This window comes from Eptesicus fuscus, chromosome 24, assembly GCF_027574615.1.
Source record: "Eptesicus fuscus isolate TK198812 chromosome 24, DD_ASM_mEF_20220401, whole genome shotgun sequence".
NCBI classification, from domain to species: Eukaryota; Metazoa; Chordata; class Mammalia; order Chiroptera; family Vespertilionidae; genus Eptesicus; species Eptesicus fuscus.
The window spans coordinates 3,932,950-3,950,420 of record NC_072496.1 but is presented as its reverse complement, the minus strand read 5'-3'; the positions used below and the strand labels follow the sequence as shown (position 1 = coordinate 3,950,420).

The 17,471-nt window shown below is 59.7% G+C and overlaps 1 protein-coding gene across 1 annotated transcript in view; it reads left to right on the top strand.

Moving 5' to 3' along the window:
• The window catches only part of PGBD5 (piggyBac transposable element derived 5), a 28,671-nt gene extending 12,281 nt beyond the window's left edge, over positions 1-16,390 (top strand). Inside the window, exons 2-7 of the mRNA XM_054713100.1 lie at positions 5,243-5,670; positions 8,158-8,292; positions 8,829-9,009; positions 11,402-11,599; positions 14,683-14,788; positions 16,033-16,390. Coding sequence (XP_054569075.1) covers positions 5,243-5,670; positions 8,158-8,292; positions 8,829-9,009; positions 11,402-11,599; positions 14,683-14,788; positions 16,033-16,228 — 1,244 coding nt within the window. The 3' untranslated portion in view covers positions 16,229-16,390. The remainder of the gene's footprint in view (positions 1-5,242; positions 5,671-8,157; positions 8,293-8,828; positions 9,010-11,401; positions 11,600-14,682; positions 14,789-16,032) is intronic.
• The last annotated feature ends 1,081 nt before the right edge of the window (positions 16,391-17,471 follow it).

Genomic DNA, 17,471 nt, shown 5'->3' with positions numbered 1-17,471 from the left:
TAATTACCAGCTTCCTCCCACAGCGGGGGGCTGGCAGGAATGGCCTTGTGTTTTAAGGGGACATTTAAGCAGCGTTTTAAAGAGCTAGACCTACAGCTTTTCCATGCAGGAGAAATGAGGTGAAGCCTTAAGACGCCTCCCTTCCTGGGCAAAGGGACTTGGAAGAGGAAGCTGGACCGAGATCCGCCGAGCGGTGGCAGGTGCCGGAGGCCCGAGCGGTGTCCGGGCCGCAGTGATGGGCACCACGGGTCGCAGTTGTGTCCCTCAGAGCTGGTTTCTGCCTCCTCCCCTTTTATTTATTTATTTTTACTTTTTAAATATCTTTTTATTGATTTCAGAGAGAGAGGTAGAAACAGCAATGATAGAGTGAATCATTGATTGGCTGCCTCCTACCTGCCCAACACTGGGGATGGAGCCCACAACCCCCGCATGTGCCCTGACCGGGAATCGAACCGTGACCTCCTGGTTCGCAAGTCAAGGCTCACCCACTGAGCCAGCCAGGCCTGAGCTGCATCCTCACGGAATTGTCTTTAGCCCACCGGCCTGGACAGCACACCGCCTCTCCTTCCTCCTCTTGCTGATGCGCGGGTTCTGGGCAGCCAGAGAGGGAGGCTCCTCATGGGCAGCCGGGGGTGGGGTGGGGGGGCAGGGCCAGGAGGGGAGCTGGGTGGAAATCTGTCCATCACCCTCAGGGTGCGGGTGCGTGTCCCCCATGAATGAGCCTTCAGGGTGGGCTCCTGCCAGGTACAGTCCTGGCCCAGCGTGCTCCGCCTCGGGCCGAGGGGGCCCAGCACAGGGAGGCGGAGCCCCTGGCCTCTCCAGCGCCCGGATTTGGCATCTGAATTCGGAACTGTCAGCGGATCTCGTGTCTGCCTGTAATAAGTGAAGGAGGACGGCATGACAGTACCGCGTGTCTCCTCCGCACGCACGTTCCCACTCGGCTAGGTTTTCCCTCGCGATTACAAGGGCGGGCCGTGTGGTTTCATTGACAGGAGGCGGCGGGTGCTTGGCCGCCTGTCTGCCCCAGGACGGACGCTCCTGGGCGGCGCTAGCTGGGCCCTGGGTCTGCAGCATCCATAACGTGTGGGCCGCCCTGCGTCCAGGGCCCGGTGCGGCCCAGCCCGCAGCCGATGCACCGGAAAGCAGTCATTACCATCCAGGGTGATGGGCGGTAATTGAGAACTGAGGGGTGGGTGCCAGACTCGGGGTTCACATCCAGCCCGTGGGCCGGTCACTTAGACTCTGACTTCGTTTCTTTCATCGACACAATGGGGACCACGAGACCTCCCAGGGAGGGAGGGAGAGGAACGGAGCTCAGACAGCTCCTGGCGCTGTTTAGGACACGCTGGGCAACTGCCTGTTCAGCCTGAGAGCGGCTGCAGGTGGGCGGTCATTGCATTTCTGTGCTCGTCCTGGGCCTCAGCCTGAGCTCCTGGGGTTGCATCGAGCTCCAGGCTTGGAGGGAGGCGGGGAGCAGCCCCGGGCTGGCAGTTCTCCATGTCCCACGAAGAGGCTGCGGGACGGGAATGAGAGGGATGGTAGCAGCCACCACAGTCGGAAACCCCCGGTTCCTGGTAGCAGCCTGGTGCGCCCCGACTCACACGACCGTCACAGCAGCCCCGGGAGCAGCTGGCCCGCGGCCCCGGAGGAAGCCCCTGCTCCAGGGCTCGCAGCTGCCGAGTGGCCAGGCTGGTGGCGCCGGAGTCAGCAGCTCACCCACGAGCTGTCGGGGGAGGTTTTTTTTAATCTCAGGCGTTCGTGCCCACGTCAGCGCCTGGGGAGGGAAGAGAGGAGCTGTCTGCCCACGTCCTCCTGGCTATTTTGCTGTTTCACTGTGAGCTGCTTCCATCTTTTAGAAAAGAGACAGAAGGGCAAGCGCCGATGAAAACTCCACGTGTGGCCCGAGCCTCCTCCTCTCTTACACGGAAGGTCTGGAGAGTTCTTTCCTGGGGCGTCTGAGGCGTCCAGTGTGGCAGTTTCAAGCTGCCAACCTGCTTCCTGGGTTTAGGGCCGACGCCCAGCCAATCAGAAGTGGGGAGGTTCCCCCATCTTTGACATTTAGCCCCCCCCATTAGTGCCCTTGCCCCCCAGTTGGGCTCTTCCCTGCATGTTGGCAGCATCTGCTCAGGGCTGCTTTCCTTCCCGAGTCTTGACAAACAATAGCCCGGGTTTCTCGGAGGGATATTTATAACCGGGGACGGCACAAAGAAGCACTTGATGCCCACACGAGCATTTGTGGGATTCTTTTCTTTTTCCCCGTCTCATGAAAAATTCATCCCCCGAGGCCTGGCTGCTGTCCGTCTCCTAAGTTTGGGTGTCTGGGCTTGTCTGCTCTTCTTTCTTCTTAGACGCTTAAGTCAGGTGTGTGTGTGGGGAGAGTCCCAAACAAGACAGGACGGCTTGCAGCCTTGGGCAATCTCTTCTCTCCACTAGCCGGTCGCTGATCCCACTCTGTATGGCACGTGAGAGTGGCCCTTTTCCTGAAAGGAAGGGGAGAAGAATATCAGGTGCACCCAGTGTGCACCGCGTCAGAAAGCTCCCAGCACACACAAGCCCGGGTCCGACGGCTTCACGGGAGTTTTACCGAACAGTCGAAGAAGAACTAACACCGGCCCTCCTCAGACTATTCCAAAACATCCGAGAGGAAGGAGCACTTCCAAGTTCTTTCTTTAAGGCCAGCATTATCCTGATTCCAAAACCAGATAAAGACGCTACAAAGACAGAGAATTACAGGCCAGTATCCCTGATGAACATAGATGCTGAAATTCTCAACAAAATATTAGCAAATTGGATCCAGCTATATATTAAAAAAATCATACATCATGACCAAGTGGGATTTATTCCAGGTGTGCAAGGCTAGTACACTATTCGCAACTCAATAAACGTGATGCATCACATAAAATGAAAGACAAAAATCACGTGGTCATGACATGATCATATCAATAGACAGGAAAAGCATTCGACAAAATCCAACACCCATTTTTGATGAAAACTCTCAGCAAAGTGGGAATAGAGGGAGTATATCTCAACATGATAAAGGCCATATATGACAAATTAACAGCAAACATCATATTCAATGGGCAAAAACAAACCATTTCCTGTAAGAACAGGAACAAGACAGGGATGTCTGCTTTCACCACTCTTATTCAACACTAGAGGCCCGGTGCACGGGATTCGTGCACTGGTGGGGGGCGTGGCCTGTGGAGATCGGTCTGCTGTGGGAGCACTGCTCATCCGGATCAGCCGAGTGGCTGTGGACCTGCCCTCTGAGGGAGCGCACTGACCACCGGGGGGCAGCTCCTGCATTGAGCGTCTGTCCTTGGTCAGTGCCCGTCATAGCGACAGGCCATTTTGCTGTTTGGTCAATTTGCATATTAGGCTTTTATTATATAGGATAGCACTGGAAGTTCTAGCCACGGCAATCAGACAAGAAGAAATAAAAGGCATCCATATTGGAAAGGAGGAAGTAAAACTCATTATTCGCAGATGACATGATATTGTACATAAAAAACCTAAAGACTCTACCAAAAAACTACTAGATTTAATGAATCTGGCAATGTAGAAGAATACAAAAACAACACTCAAAATCAATGGCTTTTTTTACGCCAATAATGAATTCTCAAAAAGAAGAACTAAAACCCATTTGCCATTGCAACAAGAAAATTAAGATACTTAGGAATAAACGTAACCAAGGAGGCAAAAGACCTGTACTCAGGAAACTATAGGATGTTGGAAAAAGAGACAGAAGAAGATATAAACAAGTGGAAAAATATACCATGTTCATGGATTGGCAAAATCAACCTTATTAAAATGTCCATACTACTCAAGGCAGTCTACAGATTGAATGCGATACCTATCAAAATGCCAACAGCATATTTCACAGATCTAGAACAAATCCTCCAAAAATGTACATGGAACCAAAAAAGACCCCGAATAGCTGCAGCAATCTGAGAAAGAAGAACAAAGTTGGAGGAATCACAATACCAGATTTCAAGTTACACTACAAAGCCACTGTAATCAAGACAGCCTGGTAATGGCACGAGAATAGGCATATAGATGAAAGGAACAGAACAGAGAACCCAGAAATCGACCCAAGCCATTACACTCAATATTACAGCCTCCTGCACGCCCCCCACTGGGGATTGAGCCAGCAATCCAGGCATGTGCCCTGACCGGGAATTGAACCGGTGACCTCTTAGTTCCTGGGTCGATGCTCAACCACTGAGCCACACCGGCCGAGCTGTTGTGAGGCTTTTATTGCATTGGTGAAATTATCTAAACGAGTCCCTCCAGCCTTCTTCACCGACAACTTCAATTACCACGTACAGAATACCTCGTGTAAATGCTTTCTCACCTGGATGGAATTTCCCAGGCCCACGTGGCGAAAGCATTCTCATTTATAGAGGAACCTGGACTTACAGGACAGTAAACGCCAGAGACCGCTTCTGCTGCCCTCTCCACTCATCCTCCCAGAGCCGGGCTCCTGTGATAAGAATTCCTTAGGCTCTGCCTCTCCTCCCCACCCCTCACTGTCCCTTACTCTTTGTTCTTAAGATATATTTTTATTGCCCTAACCAGTTTGGCTCAGTGGATAGAGCGTCGGCCTGCGGACTCAAGGGTCCTGGGTTCAATTCCGGTCAAGGGCATGTACCTTGGTTGCGGCACATCCCCAGTAGGGGGTGTACAGGAGGCAGCTGATTGATGTTTCTCTCTCATCGGTGTTTCTAACTCTCTCTCCCTCTCTCTTCCTCTCTGTAAAAATTAATAAAATACATAATTTTTAAAAAAGATATATTTTTATTGATGTCAGAGAGGAGGGAGAGGGAGAGAGAGAGAGAGAAACATCCATAATGAGAGAGAATCATTGATTGGCTTCCTCCTGCATGCACCCCGCTGGGGATCGAGCCCACAACCCGGGCCTGTGCCCTGTGACCGGGAATCGAACCGCGACCTCCTGGTTCCTAGGTCGACACTCAGCCACTGAGCCATGCTGGCCGGGCTCCCTTACTCTGGATCAGTGTTTCTGAATTTGCCAGATTTGTAAGAAGGGTGTGTGCAGAGTGAAGCGGGGCCCCTGGTGGTGTGTGAGTCGCAGGGGACTGGGGTATGGGGGGCTGGTGTGTGAGCCCGTGAAGGGTGTCGCGAAGGGTGGCCCGCGGGCAGAGGGGCAGCGATGGGAGTGCCCCCACCCTGGCCGGGGCGTGCCGGCGGCAGCAATGAGTGCTCGGCCTTCCTGTTTCAGGTCCCACCCGGACGATGCCCCCCAGCGCCAGCGCCATGGACTTCTTCCAGCTCTTCGTCCCCGACAACATGCTCAAGAACATGGTGGTGCAGACCAACATGTACGCCAGGAAGTTCCAGGAGCGCTTCGGCAGCGACGGCGCCTGGGCGGAGGTGACGCTGGCCGAGATGAAGGCCTTCCTGGGCTACATGATCTCCACCAGCATCTCCCACTGCGAGTCGGTCCTCAGCATCTGGAGCGGCGGCTTCTACAGCAACCGGGGCCTGGCGGGCGTCATGAGCCAGGCCCGCTTCGAGAAGATCCTCAAGTACTTCCACGTGGTGGCCTTCCGCTCCAGCCAGGCGGCGCACGGCCTCTACAAGGTCCAGCCCTTCCTCGACGCCCTGCAGAGCAGCTTCGACGCGGCCTTCAGGCCCTCCCAGACCCAGGTGAGGCGGGCGCAGCGGGCCCTCGGCCCGGGGCCGGGGAACGGGGCCACTACCACTCAGCAGCCGTACTGGGGAGTCACCCTGGGGTCCCCGGAAGCGGGAGGCGGAGGTGACCTCGGGCCTCCTCCCTTCCTGCCTGGACTCTGAGGTCACTTCAGGGTCATCCACGTAAGACCCAGGGGACGTGCAGGTCAGCAGCGCCTGACCACAGACGATCAGAACTCGGGGTTTTGCTCTGAGATGCACTTTTCCTCCTCTTTTCTCACCATCCTCCCTCTCCTTTATTTTATTTTTCAAAAATAGTTTTTTTTACCGATTTCAGAGAGAAAGGGAGAGAGAGAGAGAAACATCAATGATGAGAGAGAATCATGGATCGGCTGCCTCCTGCACACACCCCACACTGGGGATGGAGCCCGCAACCCGGGCATGTGCCCTGACCGGGAATCAAACCATGACCTCCTGGTTCACAGGTCGACGCTCAACCACTGAGCCACACTGGCCGGGTGGAATTCATTTTAATGCAGACAGAAAAGAGGGCGAAAACAGGACAAATTCTCGCTGGCCCTTACGCGCTGGTGAGGTGTGTGGTTTGCACTGATGACGCGTTGATGCAGGTGGAGTGGAGGCGTTGGCTCTGGCAGGATGCGTGGAGCGGGCACAGAAGCGGTCTCTGCGGCGTCCCTCCCCCCTCTGCTCCATTTCCCTCCGAGGCAGGCGCTCGCCGGTTTGCTAGCGTGGTTCCACATGGGGCTCGAATGTTTGATGAGCCGCACAGAGGCGGCCAGTTCAGGAAGCAGGTGGGAGGCACCTCCTCCAGGCAGCTCGCCAGGCCTCCCTTCATGAGCAGGAGTCGCTGGGCTTGTCCCTGCCTCTAACCACAGAAAGGCCGAGGGCGGGGGCGGAACCCGACCCCCTGTGGTTTTTAATGGCATCCAGGCCGCATGAAGGAGAGAATGGAGGGTACGGTGAGCATTACCCTCCGCTCTGCCCTTGGCCCAGCGCGTCCTGACTCCACCCGGAGCCTGTTGGAGAGGCAGAACTCGGGCCCTGCCCCCAACCTGCTGAATCAGAGCCTGCCCGTTAGCAAGCCACACACACACACACACCCACCCCGTGACCAGCTTGTCCGTTCAAGCTTGAAAGGCATCGACGGAGAGCAGGGTTGGTCGGTACATTCTCCCTGTCAGTGGCCAGATGCATCAGTTCTGCCATTGTAGCCCGAAGGCCGCCATCCACAATGCGGGAGTGAGTGAGTGAGCGAGCCAGCCAGTGAGCATGGCAGGTTCCAATAAAACTTTATTTACAACAGGCAGGGAGGGGGCCAGACACAATCTGGCCCCTGGTCCAGAGCATCTTGTAGAGTTCTTGGGAGGCTGTTACTCCCTACACGCTTCATTTCAATGAGACAATTCATAATTCAGCTTGAATCGGGACTAAGGAGGAAGGATCGCAAAGTGCTAGAATTGACCCAAAAGTCTCCCTGTTTTAAAAGCTTTGACTCAAAGAGGCAAAACTTGGACCACCGCTCGGAGCCTGTTTTTATAATCCCATTTCTTTTTACTCTTGTCTTGTCACTGAAATGTCCTACCACCGTGTTGTCAGGCAGCTACAATAGGTGACGTGATATTTAAAGTCGCCTTGGACCCCTGTCAGAAGGCACCGGCACCGTCAGGGACAGGGAGAGCCGTGGCTGGGTCGGAAGGGAACGGGGCCATTTCCGGAGCCGGGAAAGGGCGGCGTAGGCCAGCCCGAGACCTGTCCCGACACCTAAACAAGTCGTGTGTTTTTCTTCGTTTCTCCCAGGGCAGAGGTCAGATCCTACGTTTAAGTTCAGCCCAACCTGGTTTGGCTCAGTGGATAGGGCGTCGGCCAGCGGACTGAAGGGTCCTGGGTTCGATCTTGGCCAAAGCCACTTACCTGGGCCCTGGTCAGGGCTTGTGCAGGAGGCAACCAATCGATGTGTTTCTCTCACATCGATGTTTCTCTCTCTCTGTCCCTCTCTCTTCCACTCTCCCTAAAAATCAGTGGGAAAATATTCTCGGGTGAGGATTTAAAAAAAAAGGTTTAAGTTCAATATCAGTCAGTTTTGAGCCAGTGAGGGAAAGGACAGCCGAGCCATTGAAGCCATCATCCGCGGGTGGACAGGTCTCCCCTGAAAATAAGTGGGTGCCCCACCAGCACGCCCAGCGAGAGGTCAGGCCCCGGCTGGAGAGCCCGCTACCGAGGGAGGGTTTGGACTGGGGGCCTGCAGCCCATTTTCTCAATTCCCGCTCTGTCAGGGCCTGTGCTGTGAGCTCTGCACCCCGCTTCTTACTTAGTCCTCCCCAAAACACGGGTGCAGGTCCTGCTGTGACCCTTTCATAGATGCGCGTCTCGGGGTCAGAGAGGTAGAGTGCCTCAGCCAAGGCCACACAGCTGGTCGGGGGCAGACGAGGCCCTGCGCTCGCGCTGCCGCTGTGAGCATCTCTGCTTCCCCTGTCCCGGCAGGTGCTACACGAACCCCTGATTGACGAGGACCCCGTGTTCATCGCCACGTGCACGGAGCGGGAGCTGCGCAAGAGGAAAAAGCGGAAGTTCAGCCTGTGGGTCCGGCAGTGTTCGTCCACCGGCTTCATCATCCAGGTGAGCCCTGGGCGGGGCCGGGGACCGAGGGAGAGGCGTGGTAACCGGGGAACCCCTCCCTCACTGCCTTTCCGCCGTGCGTCACGCAGATGTCCCGCTGAGGCTGGGCCGGTGCTGCCCTCCACGCTGAGCACTGGGGTGGCCGCCACTGTCCCTGCCCGTTTGTCCCACCCAGCTCAGCCCCTCTGGGGAAACTGACCAAGACTCAGGCCCCACCCGGCCGGCGTGGCTCGGTGGTTGAGCGTCCACCCAGGAACCAGGAGGTCACGATTGGATTCCCGGTCAGGGCACGTGCCCGGGTTGCGGGCTCCATCCCCAGTGTGGGGCGAGCAGGAGGCAGCCGATCCATGATTCTCTCATCATTGATGCTTCTCTCTCTCTCCCTCTCCCTTCCTCTAGGAAATCAATAAAGATATATTTAAGAGAAAGAGCGATAATTAGGTTAAAGTGAAGTCATTAGGGACGGAAGGCGTGCTGCCCAGCGTGGGCCTGGCCGCCGCGCTGTGGGCTCACTGGCCCGGGTGTTTCCCCTGCAGATCTACGTCCACCTGAAGGAGGGCGCGGGCCCCGACGGGCTGGACGCGCTGAAGAACAAGCCGCAGCTGCACGGCGCGGTGGCCCGGAGCCTGTGCCGCAACGCGGCCGGCAAGAACTACATCGTCTTCACGGGGCCCAGCATCACCAGCCTGGCGCTGTTCGAAGAGTTTGAAAAGCAAGGTCTGTCCTGGGGCGCGGGTGAGCCTGGCCCTGCCGGAAGCTGGTGCTGGGAGGGGGGGTGGAGTGGCGTCCGCACAGGCCGTGCGAGGAGGCCTCCCCCGGGGAGCAGGTCACCGCAGCCCCGGCGGGACCCGCTGGGCACCCGAGCTGAAGGGCCCGCGTCCCGGCTCCGGTCGGGGACCGGTCAGCACACAGCCCCGCCCGTAAGGCCATGGCCGCTGACGGAGCCTGAGGGTGGGGTCCATTCGCTGCTGTAACAAGAGGCCACGGAGCGGGGCTCACAAGGGACAGGGGTGTATTGCTCCCAGGTCTGGCGTCGGCATCGGGCACCCGTGTGGTCGGAGGGCCTCTCCCTGGGGGATGGAGGGCGCCTGCTCGGTCCTCCCCGGGGGAGGGGCAGGGAGCGCTGCGGGGTCTCGCATGCGGGCACCAATCCCATCAGACGGTGCCCGGCCGCCTCGGTGTGTGCAGACAGGACAGGGCCGGCCCTCCCGGCGAGTCCTGTGACCGTGTCGGGGTGACAGCCGAGGTCGGGTTTGAACCGGCCTGCCTTCCCAGCCCTGAGCCGGGGCCTCCTGGAGCCCTGCCTCGTCTTCTGTCCTCTGTGGGGAAGGTAATGGGAGCACAGAAGGTTCTAGAAGCTGCAGGGTGAGTTAGGGCTCTGACACTGAGAACTGTTGGTGCTACTGCTTCCCTGCTTATGCTGTGGCCTCAGGTGCAACCCGAGATACACTGTGCACATTCCTGAGACAAGTTCCAGACGCCGGCCATCACTCTAGGGGGACTCCCAGGGGCTCCTGTACACACACACCACCTACACACACTCACACCCACCTATACACACACACACCACCTACACACACTCACACCCGCCTATACACACACACACCACCTACACACACACACACCCACCTACACACACACACACCCACGCACTCACACACACACACACCACCTACACACACTCACACCCGCCTACACACACACACCACCTACACACACTCACACCCGCCTATACACACACATACCACCTACACAGACTCACATCCGCCTATACACACACACACCACCTACATGCACTCACACCCGCCTATACACACACACCACCTACACAGACTCACACCCGCCAATACACACACACACCACCTACGTGTATTCACACCCGCCTATACACACACACACACCACCTACGTGTATTCACACCCGCCAATACACACACATACCACCTACATGCACTCACACCCGCCAATACACACACACACCACCTACATGCACTCACACCCGCCAATACACACACACACCACCTACATGCACTCACACCCGCCAATACACACACACACCACCTACATGCACTCACACCCGCCAATACACACACACACAACCTACATGCACTCACACCCGCCTATACACACACACACCACCTACATGCACTCACACCCGCCAATACACACACACACAACCTACATGCACTCACACCCGCCAATACACACACATACCACCTACATGCACTCACACCCGCCAATACACACACATACCACCTACATGCACTCACACCCGCCAATACACACACACACCACCTACACACATTCACACCTGCCTATACACACACACACCACCTACATGCACTCATACCTGCCTATACACACACATACCACCTACGTAGACTCACACCCGCCTATACACACACACACCACCTACATGCACTCACACCCGCCTGTACACACACACCACCTACATGAACTCACACCCGCCTATACACACACACACCACCTACATGCACTCACACCCGCCTATACACACACGCACCACCTACATGCACTCACACCCACCTATACACACACGCACCACCTACATGCACTCACACCCGCCAATACAAACACACCACCTACATGCACTCACACCCGCCAATACAAACACACACCACCTACATGCACTCACACCCGCCTATACACACACTCACACCCGCCTATACACACTCACACCCGCCTATACACACACGCACCACCTACATGCACTCACACCCGCCTATACACACACGCACCACCTACATGCACTCACACCCGCCAATACAAACACACACCACCTACACACATTCACACCCGCCAATACAAACACACACCACCTACATGCACTCACACCTGCCAATACAAACACACCACCTACATGCACTCACACCCGCCTATACACACACACCACCTACATGCACTCACACCTGCCTATACACACACATACCACCTACACGCACTCACACCCGCCTATACACACGTGTCCCACGCACCTGCCTCAGACGGGCAGTCTGATGAGCAGCCGTCCTGTCCCGAGCCCGCTGGGACTGGGAGCCGCCGGGGCCGGGCAGCCAGGGGACTGATGCCGTGGTCTGTGTCCCCCCCAGGGATCTACTGCTGCGGGCTGCTCAGCTCCCGGAAGAGCGACTGCACGGGGCTGCCGCGGTCCATGCTCGCCAGCCCCGCCACGCCGCCCGCCCGCGGCCAGCACCGCATCCGGACCAAGGGGAACATGTCCCTGATCTGCTGGTACAACAAGGGCCACTTCCGCTTCCTGACCAACGCCTACTCGCCCGTGCAGCAAGGTGGGTGCCGCCGAGCGGGCTGTGCGGGCATGCGGAGGTGCTGGGGGGAGACACGCGGGGTGAGTCTGACGTGTCCCGCCCAGCCTGTGCTGCTCAGCAGCTGGGCTGCGGGCTGTGCTCCCGCTAGGCATCGGCAGCCACAGGAACAGCGATGGGGTGGCGGGGACTGAGGCACCTCCGAGGCCCCTCATGTTGTACGTGGGTCTGACGGCGGAGGGCATTCCTGTCCCTCCTCCCCTCCTCCTCCCCTCCTCCTTTCCTTCTCCTCCCTTCCTCCCCTCTCCTCCTCTCTGCTCCTCCTCCTCCTCCACCTTCTCCTCCTCCAACTCCTCCTCCCCTCCTCTCCTCCTCCTCTCTTCTTCCTCCCCTCCTCCTTTCCTCCCCTCTCCTCCTCTCTGTTCCTCCTCCTCCTCTACCTTCTCCTCCTCCAAATCCTCCTCCTCCCCTCTCCTCCTCCTCTCCTCTCCTCCCCTCTCCTCCTCCCTTCTTTCTCCCCTCCTCTCCCCTCCTCTCTTCCCCTTCTCCTCTCTGCTCCTCCATGTCCCTCCTCTCCTCCTCCTCCCTCCCCTGCCCCTCCCTCCTCCCTACTCTCCTCCCCTCCTCCTTTCCTCCTCCTTCCTTCCTCCCCTCTCCTCCTCCCTGTTCCTCCTCCTCCATCTCCTCCTTCATCTCCTCCTCCTCCCCTCTCCTCCTCCTCCCCCTCCTACTCCTTCCCCTCCTCCCCTCTTTCTCCCCTCCTCCTTCCCTCCTCCCTCCCCTTCTCTCCTCCTCCTCCCTTTTTCCCTCCCCTCCCCTCCTCTTCCCTCCCGTTCTCCTCCTCCCTTTTCCTCCTCCTCCCCTCTCCTCCTCCCTCCCCTCCTCCCCTCTACCTCCCCTCCCCTCCTCCTCCCTCCTCTCCTCCCCTCCTCCCTCCCTCCTCCCCTCCTCCTTCTCCCTCCCCTCCTCTCCTCGTCCCTCCCCTCCTCCCTGCCCTTCTCCTTCCTCCTCCTCCTCTTTGCTCCCCTCCTCGCTCCTCCTCTCCTCTCCTCCCCTTCTCACCTCACTCCTCCCTGTCCCTCCTCCTCCTACCCTCCTCCCTACCCTTCTCCCCTCCTCCCTTCCTCCCCTCTGCTCCTCCCTGTTCCTCCTCCTCCTCCTTCTCCTCCTCCCTCCCCTCCCTTCTTCCTCCCCTCCTCCTACCCTCCTCCCCTCCCCTCCTTCCTGTCCCTCCTCCTCCCTCCCCTCCTCCCTTCCCCTCCCTTCTGTCCCTCTTCCTCCTCCTCCTCCCTCCCCTCCTCCCGCCTTACTCCCTCCCCTCCTCTCCTCTTCTCCCTGTTCCTCCTTATCCTCCTCCTCCCCGCTCTACCTCCATCCCCTCCTCCTTCCCTCCTCTACTCATCCCTGTCCCTCCTCCTCCTCATTCTCTTCCTCCCTGTTCCTCCTACTTCTCCTCCTCCCTCCCCTCCTCCTTCCTCCTCTCCTCCTCCCTCCCCTACTCCCCTCTCCTCCTTCCTGTCCTCCCTCCCTCCTCCCTCCCCTCCTCCTCCCCTCTTCCTCCCTCCCCTCCTTTCCTCTCCTCCTCCCCTCCTCCCTGTCCCTCCTCCTCCTCTTCCCTCCCATCCTCCCCTCCTGCCTCCCCTCTTCCCTGTCCCTCCTCATCCCTCTCCTCCTCCTTCTCCTCCTCCCTCCTCTCCTCCCCTTAACTCCTCCTTCTTCTTCCCCTCCTCCCCTTTCCTCCTCCCTATCCCTCCTTCTCCTCCCTCCCCTCCTCTCCTCCTCTACTTCTCCCCTGTGCTCCTCCCTGTCCCTCCTCCTCCTCCTCCCTCCCCTGCCCCTCCCTCCTTTCCTCCTCCCCTTCTCCCCTCTACTCCTCCCTGTCCCTCATCCCCCTCCTCCTCCCTCCCCTGCTCCTCCCTCCCCTCCTCCCCTCCCTCCTCTCCTCTTCCCCTTCTCCCCTCTGCTCCTCCCTGTCCCTCCTCCTTCTCCTCCCACCCCTCCTCCCCTCTCCTCCTCCCACTCCTCCTCCCTCTCCTCCTCCCTTCTTCCTCCCCTCTTCCTCCCCCCTCCTCCCCTGTCCTCCTCCCTGTCCCTCCTCCTCCTCCCTCCCCCTCCTCTCCTCTTCCCCTCTGCTCCTCCCTGTCCCTCCTCCTCCTCCTTTCTGCCCTCCTCCCTCCCCTCCTCCCCTCCCCTTCTCCCCTTCTCCACTCTGCTCCTCCCTGTCTCTCCTCCTGCTTCTCCTCCTCCCACCTCCCTCCCCTCCTCTCCTCCTCCCCTCTCCTCCCTTCTCCTCCCCTCCTCCCTGTCCCTCCTCCTCCTCCTCCTGGCTCCCCTCCTTCCTCCTCCTCCCTTCCCCTCCTCCTCCCTTCTCTCCTCCCTCCCCTTCTCCCCTCTCCGCTCCTCCTCCCTGTTCCTCCTTCTCCTCTTCCCTCCCCCCTCCTCCCTCTTCCCTCTCCTCCTCCCCTCTCCTCCCCTCTCTTCTTCCCTGTCCCTCCTCCTCCTTCTCCTCTTCCCTCCCCTCCTCTCCTCCCCTCCTCCCCCTCCCCTCCTCCTCCCTCCCTCCTCCTCTCTATTCTCCTCCTCCTCCCCTCTCCGCCTCCCTCCCCTCCTCTCCTCCTCCCCTCCTCCCCTCCTCCTCTCCTCTCCTCTCCTCCTCCCCCCTCTCCTCCTCCTCCCCTTCTCCCCTCTACTCCTCCCTGTTCCTCCTCCTCCTCCCTCCCCTTCTCCCTCCCCTCCCTCTCCCCTCCCCCTTCTCCTCCTCCCCTCCTCCCTCCCCTGCTCCCCTGCTCCTCCCCTTCTCCCTGTCCCTCCTCCCCTCTCCTCCTCCCTGTCCCTCCTCCCCTCTCCTCCTCCCTGTCCCTCCTCCCCTCTCCTCCTCCCTGTTCCTCCTCCTCCTTCCTTCCCTTCTCCCTCCCCTCCTCCCCTACTTCTCCCCTGCTCCTCCCTGTTCCTCCTCCTTCCTCCTCCTCTTCTCCTCCCTCCTCTCCTTCCCCCCTCCGCCCTCCCCCCTCTCTGGTCTGCATGGGACACCCAGGCGGGTGGGTCAGGCGCGGGTGTGAGCCGCACAGGGCCCCCGGAGGGGCCGGGCTGACACTCTGTCCCCGCAGGGGTGATCATCAAGCGGAGGAGCGGGGAGGTCCCCTGCCCCTTGGCCGTGGAGGCGTTCGCCGCTCACCTCAGCTACATCTGCAGATACGACGACAAGTACAGCAAGTAGGTGCCCGCCGCTCCCATCCGGGGGGCGGGGGGTGGGGAGGGGGGGCCGTGTGTCTGCCAGCGGGTTCCCAATGATTCCAGCTGTGATGCCCTCACAGGCGTGGGCTCATCTCAAGTGTCCACATAGAATGGACGGGACGCAGTGTCTGCGTGTCCCCGCAGTGCCGTCTGCTGGCCGAGCGTCGTTATGTTCCGAACAGGAACCAAGAAATCATTGCCGCGGGACCTGGGTTTGCCAAGGTCACGAGTCCTGGCCTCACACCCAGAACAGGGTCGGACCAAGCTCAGTGGCCCTGGGCCATGCACTTGGCCGCTCAGAGAGGCACATCTGGGCCTTGTCACGTGCAGAGGGAAGGCCAGCCCCTGGGCCCTGGGAACAGCCTGGGCGCGGCCGGAGCCCTCTGGAGGGAGCCGAGCTGTCTCACTGCGTCCGCCCTACGCGCCCCACACCGGCCGAGGTCCAGGGGTTATCACGGGGAACCCCTCCTAGTTATCCCAGGGAACCCTCCTAGTTATCCCAGGGAACCCCCCCTAGTTATACCAGGGAACCCCTCCTAGTTTTCCCAGGGAACCCCTCCTAGTTATCCCAGGGAACCCCCCCAGTTATCCCAGGGAACCCCTTCTCATTATCCCAGGGAACCCCCCCCCCAGTTATCCCAGGGAACCCCCCTTAGTTTTCCCAGGGAACCCTCCCTAGTTATCCCAGGGAACCGCCCCCCTAGTTATCCCAGGGAACCCTCCTAGTTTTCCCAGGGAACCCTCCTAGTTTTCCCAGGGAACCCCGCGTAGTTTAGTCACCTGTTGGGAGGCTGCTGTTGGGCGTGGGGAGGATCTGACCCCCAAGCCCTCCGCGCTCAGAGCGGAGACAGACGTAGACGGGGCAGGAAGGGCTGGCCCAGGAGGACCCGGAGTCCTGTTCTCTGAGCCACAGACGCCTGGCTCCGGGCTCAGCACCTTCTCCCCCACTCCCTGATGGGCGCTGTTCTCTTCTTTGTCTTTTTTAAAATGCGTTTTTATTGATCTCAGAGAGGACGGGAGAGGGAGAGAGAGAGAGAAACACCATGAGAGAGAACCATGGACCGGCTGCCTCCCGCACGCCCCACACGGGGGATGGAGCCCACAACCCGGGCACGTGCCCTGACCGGGAATCGCACCGTGACCTCCTGGCTCCTAGGTCGGCGCTCACCCTCTGAGCCACGCCGGCCGTGCTGGGCGGCTCCCTGACCCCCGTGTCCACGCAGGTACTTCATCTCTCACAAACCCAACAAGACGTGGCAGCAGGTGTTCTGGTTCGCCGTCAGCATCGCCGTCAACAACGCCTACATCCTGTACAAGCTCTCGGATGCCTACCACATGCAGAGGTACAGCCGGGCACAGTTCGGCGAGAGACTCGTGCGGGAGCTGCTGGGCCTGGAGGACGCCTCTCCGACCCCCTGAGCGGGCCGGGCTCGGGGAAGGACCAGGTGTGGGGAGAGCGTGCCGTCGACCTGCCCGCCCGGAGCCTGGGGACTCGGTGCAAGGAGGGGCACCGCACCCCGACTCCACACGCCACGTGCCACCAGGCCACTGCCAGTCCAGTGCTCAGCGGGCGTGCCTCCCCCCCCCCCCCGATGTCCACAGAGCCTGCAGGGGCCTCAGCTCAGCACCACGACCGAGAGGGCTGGTGCCCCCAAGGTGCCAGGGGCAGGAGGAGCGCGGCACGTGGTGCTGGAGGCGCCTGCTCCGTACAGACGTGTGGCCTGGCTCGCTCTGCCGTGTGGACGTGACCTCAGCCAGCGGGTGGGCTGTGCGGCAGAGATGGTCGGTGCATAGAGAGGACGGGTTTTCCAGATTCGCCTCCTGGGAGGCGTTCAGAGCGGGCCTCCTGGAGGAGGAGACAAACGGGGCGTCTTTAAAGCGCAGGCATGGAGGGGGCTCCGCGCTGGGACTGAGCGAGGCCTCCCTGCTCCTGCCGTCCGCGCGGCCGGGCCCAGGGCCGGAGGGGCACGCCCACGGCGCCGTGAATGACGTGTGATGCTATTTTTTATTTTTAAATATATCTTCAGGTTATTTTCTTACTGTTGCTTAAGGTCGTCTGTAAAAGGAAAAAAATGTCTCCCTTCTTCCCCCCCTCACTCCCCCGGCTCCCGGCTCCTGGCACGATCCCGGGTCTGGGTTCTGCCCTCGGTGCCCGTGCTCAGGCCCGCGAGGGCAGCTCGCTTCCGGAACAGGTGGGGTTGCCTCCCCCAGGGACCCAGGTGCCCGCGGGCCTCTCGCGTGTCATTGGCGGGATGGCTGGTCTTGACAGACACGCAGCATGGCTGAAGCAGACAGACCGTCGCCAGGACGGCCACGGCTGCGTCTCGGTCGCACATGGACGGGGTTGGCGTTGTACACCCACGGCGGGTGGGCTGCTGGCTCGGCTGTGTGATCTCCCGAGGGGCCGGGGCCTGCTCACTGCGGCCGGACACGGTGACAGGACAGGCCGCGGGCAGGCAGGGCCCATGGTCCCCAGCACATCCGCAGAGCGGCCAGCGGGCTGCGTCCCACAGACAAGCCACGAGTCCCCTCAGGAGCCACGTGCTCCGCTCCGCCCGACGGACGAGCCCCTCACGTTCACCAGTGCAGAGTCCGTCCTCCTCGGCCCGGGACGTGTCCCGCGCTCACCCGTCAGTGACGTGTGCTGGCAGCATGCCCACCT